The following is a 5,996-nucleotide window of genomic DNA, read 5'->3' on the forward strand; positions in this document are numbered from 1 at the left end:
AATGCTTCCACAGCTCCCAAAGACCACGCAAGATGATTGCCCGAGTGGTCCCTGATGCTTAAACCCTGCTTGGCTCTACTTTGGCACCGGATACACAAGTTAAACTAGCTGCGCCATAACCCAGATAAAAATAATTTCTCTGATAGTATTGAATACGAAGCAGGGTGAATGGGGCGCCGCTTTGCATCCCTACGAGCCACAGTACTCCTGAACAAGTTGGTCCGGCTTGCTAAACTCGTTGTCTCGCTAGCTCGAACGTCTGTTCGGCCTGCTGCAGTGCACCTAAGTAACGAACGGGTGAAGAAATCCCGTGATGGAGGCAGGAGAGCGGACGTCCTTGTGTGCCACAGTGCAGTATTAATTAGTGTTGATGATTGCATTAGGAGTGAGTTTTAGAAAGAAAGAAAAAAAAGATCGGGAGAAAGTGTGGCGTGTCCCTCTCGCTGCCCGCAAGGTATTACTAACTCGCAGTGGCATGCAGGGGTGCCAGCTTAGGCATAGAAATCATCAACGTGAATGTGTGCTAATCTGAATGGACGAGAAGCGCCGAACTATCCGAATCCGAGATGATGATCGATCCGCCACGTTTTAGATGAGGCGCCAAGCTGAAAGGTTGTGTTTCACCGGACGCCACATTTCCAGGGCCGAGAGAAAGACCGTTTCGTCCGTTGGCTGCTGCCTGCTGCTCCTTGGATGTGACTGTGGGCACACATCGATGTGAACTCAACAGACTGGAAATTGACGAAACATATCGTGTAGTACATTTTTCAATACTGGAATTGTAGGCTTGGCTCTTCGATATAGGAAGGGCCGCTCCCCAGCCGCCCAGCATATTTCGGAGAAAGAAAAAAAATTCCATTCTGACCAACCGTTGGTTTTCAATCAAAGTGTCAGTCTCTTTCTTCAACCTCTGGACACCGCTCCTTGATTTTTCCTTTCTTTTGGTGGCCAGCACGTGTCCAGATAAGGCCATCCGTGTAAACCCTCCTCTGGTGATACGCCCGTCCAACCTAATTTTGCCTTCACTTGAACTCCACTAAATACAAATTCTGCTCAAACAGTGCATATAATAAAAAAAGCATATTGTTGGAAACCGGCGGTGACTTGAGAAAATCCCAACAGGACGCATTTGAGCAATTTGTGATAAATGTATCGTTCAACATCTGAACTCCTTAGAAATGGAAAGTTAGGGTTGCTACCAGTGGTGGGGCTACAACTACCTTCAGAGGGAGAAAGATGTGGAAAGGCAATCAGTTTCATTTATAATTTGCCACTAATTGTTATGTGAAAATTATGCTAACAATCATAACAAATCAGAGATATAAAAAAACTTATGGCATCGTTAAAAACGGTGCAACAAAGGTGCTTCTAGTATATGCATATGGATGCAGATTTCCAAAAGAAAACAGAACAATTAGGTAGAATGTACCATAGGTAGAAGACATAGAAGACAAAACTTATGGAGTAATCTACATTTGGATGACCCACATAAATGTCGCAAAACCACTCTAAAAATAGTGTCCCCTTGACTCCTTATATTGGACTGTGCTCTGTCCATTTTGAATCTGCATGGATAAGGATATATCCGATCCATTAGTGGCGCCAACGAATTCGGGATAGGCGGTAAAAATAGCTTGGTGTGTGGCCGTTACGTGGCTTTAAATAGACCAGTGCATGGATAAAGCACCCCCTTTTTTATCTCCCTCCCCGCTCTGTTACTGCTCACCACTACAACCCGTAGAGTAATTTAACTTAGGCTGATACGAGGATCCACAATTTACTGCACATTAGTCTTCCATTTCAGCAAAGGTAACTCGCATGATTCATTCTCCATGTACGTCTTTCTTGTGTTCAGATTTCTTGGGAGGGTTTGGATGAGAGGTTTCTGGCTAGACGATGGCAGTAATTTGTTAAACATTTCTAGTACGATGTTCGTTCTTTCACCGGTTCTTGGTTCTGATAAAACGTTCGTTGGAATGGTAGAGGTCGATCGAGATTGCCGTCGTCGTCGCTCGGTCGATGGGGGGCAGCATGGAGGAGCAGCTGCACATGACGGCGGCGGCGAATAAGATCGCGGTGCCGTTGAAGAAGCACCACCCGAACCTCCACATGGCCCACGCTGGCGCGGGCAAGGGCGGCGGGGAGGCGCCGGCGGTGATGGTGACCACGCCCAAGGCGTCGTCGCAGGCGCCCAAGCACGCGCACCTGCTGGCGAGCCCACGGGCGTGCCTCTGCTCGCCGACGACGCACGCCGGGTCGTTCCGGTGCAGGCTCCACCGCGGCGGCGCCGGCGTCGGCCTCCACGAGATGGGCAAGAAGAGCAGCCCTGGCGCGTGACGCGCGCGCCCACCCGTCCGCACGTTCTTGTTTCTGTTTTGCTGGATGGGTGGTGTGCAGTGCATGGGAAGGGAAAATATTTTTTTTCTCTCCTTCTTTTTGGATCCTCTGTTTGCGTCGACGGGGAACTTCATCTTGTCATCTGCAGTCGACGATTACGAATGTTGATCGATTCTGTGCCTGATGGAAACCGGCCGCCTGTATATATAACAAAGTGTACATAACTGCCGGTTCAGAAATGGGCAATTGCAGAGTTCTAGATCAAAAGTTTTCCCTCAAAAAAAATCAAAAGTTTCAGAATATTTTTATACGCCTTGAAGAAAAAAGATTAAAGTGTTGACAGTGGGATTTGAACCCACGCCCTTTCGGACCAGAGCCTTAATCTGGCGCCTTAGACCAACTCGGCCATATCAACTTGGTGGCAACAATCCTCCTGCAGAGATCACGAACGCTTTCTACCATCATCCTTCTTAACTAATACCGCTTTCTAAAACATTTTCTGAACTGTCTCTCAATTTCATTCTAATTTGAAATGCCACTGGGTATTGGCTAATTATAGTATTGGGACTAAGCATCATGTAAAAAACCAACATGGCGCACAGCACCTGATAACTTGGCCACCTACCTCTGTGCAGTCTGATCATCTGATGATAACGAGCGAAACAGGCAGAGGTGACACTCTACAAATCCAGAGCATAGCAAAGAAAGTGGCAACCAACAACATGCTACGGAGCAGGCACACTATATTCAGATTTCGGAGCCACATAGTTGTGGATTATATCACTAGTACGTAATAATGGTCTTTAGGCAACAGGATAAATAACACTGGTCTTTTCAGTACACTAAAATGTACTCGGGGTAGATGAAAATTGAAACATACATGTATGCTAATGGTAGTTGAAAACTTGAAATGTGCCCTATCTCAAGAAAATGCATACCTACAAACATGTGTTTCCCAAAAGGCTCGGAGCAATCATGTGAACATATAGCGAATTAAACCGTGCATAGCAACGAAGAAAAGGGTCGTCGATGGTAAGGTCCAGTGCTTTCTGCAAGTTCCAAGCACCGTCCACTTTAGGCGACACCAGCAACACTTTAGAGGCCCATGCTCGAAACTGAGGACACCCGAATCTGTCTATCATCTCATTCACCTCGACCGCTGAAGGAAAGTTTTCTTCAAGTGGCACAAGCAGCAAAGACTCCAGCTCCTGCGCATCACTGGCGATGAACTTGAGGAATTCAAACTCTTTCTGATTCCCGCGGAACTTGTGGAAAACCATCCTCTTGACGCGTGATTTCCAGCATTTAACTGCACTGACCTCCTCCCAGAACTTGGCATGGTGCTCCCAGGTGGGTTGATAGGCAGTTGAGGATGGAGCATGTAGGGTAGACTGCATATTCATACCAGTGGGTGAACAGTTCAGTTGCATATATGGATCATGATGATATACAGTATTATAGCATTGTGTCTGGTGCCGAACAATGTTGTATTTCCGTCATTCATGTAATGGAAAGGGGTAATGCCCGGTTAAAAGAAAAGTATTTATAGCATTGCCAAATGACTGACTGACTGAAGGAATTGGGTGGTATATACCTCAATGTGCAGGATTGAGATGTTGGGGAAGCATCTGAGGAAGCTGGCTAGCGTCTTGACCTCGCTGAAGATACGGAAATTCACTTTCAAGGCCAATATCCTGACGCCTGGAACCACAGCGCATCTGCTCGCCATTGTGTCAGGCTGAAATGCGGTGCACCACGAAAAAGATGGATACCACACGTTAAATGTTCAATAATCATTGAGAAAATCATGATTGATGGATCAATGTGTATTGAACAAATTCACAGGTTGAGAGAGAGATGGAGAGGTAGCCAATACCTCGATGACATTGTTACCGATCTGCAGCTTGTGAACTCTTGGCTCCAGGTACCCGAGCACTCGCAAGCTGGGTGCACAAGCAATCTTGATCCTCACACGATCGCACCCAGCAATAGAAGGCTCCAAAAGGATGAGGCGCTCCAAGAGTGGCGCGTCCATCACGGCGAACTTCTCCATGGTGGACAGCCCAAGAAGCACACACCGGAGGCTTTGGCTGCGGAGATGGACGCGCTTGGGCGAATTGCGGGCCAGCGTAAGGGTCTGCAGGACGGGGCTAGCAGCGAGCAAGTAATCCAGGTCATGTTCGGTCATGCTGATACTTATCATGTCGAGCTTCCGGAGGTGGGGAAGAAAGACGTCGGCGCTGCGGGAGAGGGCGACGGGGAACTTCCACCAGGACAGTGAGAGGCGCTGGAGCGAGGAGCAGCGGAGGATGTCGGCGGGGAGGTGCGGGTAGACGTGCCTGTTAAAGAGGGCGAGCTCCTGGGTGCCCTTGGCGGCGAGGAGGCGCGGCCAGTGGGCGAGCTCGCGGTTCAGGGAGGCGGGCCTGCAGTCGGTGAGGAGGACGGCGCGGAAGGGGCCCGGGTGGTCGGCGAGGACTCGGAGAACGGAGGCGGCGCGCGAGGGCTCGGGGAGGTGGGCGTCGTCGAGGACAAGAGGGGTGGAGCGCCACAGGTGGCGCCAGCGGGGGCCGAGAGAGGCGGTGCGGGCGGCGTCTGTGACGGGGAGGCGGGAGATGATGTGACGGAGGAGGTCGTCGTGGAGGGCGCTGATGCGGTCCTCGCCGTCGTACCCCGCGGTGGAGAGGAGGGTGGCGGCGCCGTCGCCCATGGTGGCAACTGGCGAGGGTTTCGGTTCGATTTCGGCCGGAGCGGAGGAGCGAGCCGGAAATGGGTTCCTAGCGGCCCACCAAGCGGCCCCTGCCCACTGACCTGGAATAAGCTCGTTTTCCCGAATTTTATAGGAATTTCAACCCATGATAGGATTCCTGTAAGAAATTTTCTTTAAACCCTTTAGGCCTTCTTTTGTTTGGAGAAAATTTATATAGAAATTCTAAAGGATAGGATTTTTGTAGGAAAATTTTATTTTGATCCCTTTGGTTTGTATGAATGGATTCCCTATTCCTAAGTTTGATAGGAAACAATCCTTCACATTTCAAATAAAAATAAACATTTGCTTAGACTGTATGGAAAAATTCCTATCCCATGACTCAAGTGACATCTCTTTTCTTATAGGAATTGAGATGCATATCATCTTATTGACATCTATTTTTCTAGATACGTCTCATCCCATTTCCTATAGCTTTCTTATTCCTAAATTTACGAATGATTAACTGAACGGGAAAAGTGAAATTCTACTTGGATATTTAATTCTTGAGTCTAACTTCAAAATTATATCTATGTTGAAACGAAGGGAATACACTTTTAGTTAGGTTCCATCTCAACTGTAAACATTGACATGGACTAAAAGAAATTCGGGGAACATGGACTAATTTCTATCTACTCTCTGTCCTTGAAAGAGTGTACTTCCGACTTTGTTGGAAAGTCAATTCTTTTTATATTTGACCGTATTTGTACAATAATAGACCAACATTTATGCCATCAAAGTAGCATAGTTTGACCCTTCAAGAAAGTTGAAAGTACACTCTTTTAAGGGCGGAGGGAGTATAGTATATTTAGAAAATTGGTGGAAAATGAAAGCGGCGTCTCTTCTTGTATAAGCACAAAGCTAACAACCTTGCAAGAGCATGTGCATTTGTACCAGCATGTTACACCCCAAAACC

General features: G+C 47.8%; 2 protein-coding genes and 1 non-coding gene across 3 annotated transcripts; 1 reads left to right on the forward strand and 2 right to left on the reverse strand.

Moving 5' to 3' along the window:
* Positions 1-1,656: 1,656 nt before the first annotated feature.
* Positions 1,657-2,604, forward strand: LOC123162669 (uncharacterized). Its single transcript, XM_044580447.1, has 2 exons — positions 1,657-1,809; positions 1,986-2,604. Exon 2 carries the CDS (start codon positions 2,020-2,022, stop codon positions 2,335-2,337), a length of 318 nt encoding a protein of 105 aa, XP_044436382.1. The 5' UTR covers positions 1,657-1,809; positions 1,986-2,019; the 3' UTR covers positions 2,338-2,604.
* Positions 2,605-2,671: 67 nt separating this feature from the next.
* TRNAL-AAG (transfer RNA leucine (anticodon AAG)) lies at positions 2,672-2,752 on the reverse strand. Its single transcript has one exon. It is a non-coding gene; the product is annotated as a tRNA-Leu (tRNA).
* A 315-nt stretch (positions 2,753-3,067) lies between these two features.
* On the reverse strand, positions 3,068-5,174 carry LOC123162668 (FBD-associated F-box protein At5g60610). The gene is made up of 3 exons (XM_044580446.1): positions 4,214-5,174; positions 3,932-4,075; positions 3,068-3,728 (listed from the first exon to the last, which is right to left on the reverse strand). Exons 1-3 carry the CDS (start codon positions 5,042-5,044, stop codon positions 3,276-3,278), a joined length of 1,428 nt encoding a protein of 475 aa, XP_044436381.1. The 5' UTR covers positions 5,045-5,174; the 3' UTR covers positions 3,068-3,275.
* Between the last annotated feature and the right edge of the window lie 822 nt (positions 5,175-5,996).

The sequence above is a fragment of the Triticum aestivum genome, chromosome 7B, assembly GCF_018294505.1.
Source record: "Triticum aestivum cultivar Chinese Spring chromosome 7B, IWGSC CS RefSeq v2.1, whole genome shotgun sequence".
NCBI classification, from domain to species: Eukaryota; Viridiplantae; Streptophyta; class Magnoliopsida; order Poales; family Poaceae; genus Triticum; species Triticum aestivum.

Bases quoted from the DNA above. Each gene is read 5' to 3' on its own strand.
- LOC123162669 (XM_044580447.1), top strand. From the start codon at position 2,020: ATGGGGGGCAGCATGGAGGAGCAGCTGCACATGACGGCGGCGGCGAAT.
- LOC123162668 (XM_044580446.1), bottom strand. From the start codon at position 5,044: ATGGGCGACGGCGCCGCCACCCTCCTCTCCACCGCGGGGTACGACGGC. The intron at 4,076-4,213 runs GTATTGGCTACC...ACCGCATTTCAG, and splicing joins TCGGTAACAATGTCATCGAG to CCTGACACAATGGCGAGCAG. The intron at 3,729-3,931 runs GTATATACCACC...ATGAATATGCAG, and splicing joins TCTCAATCCTGCACATTGAG to TCTACCCTACATGCTCCATC.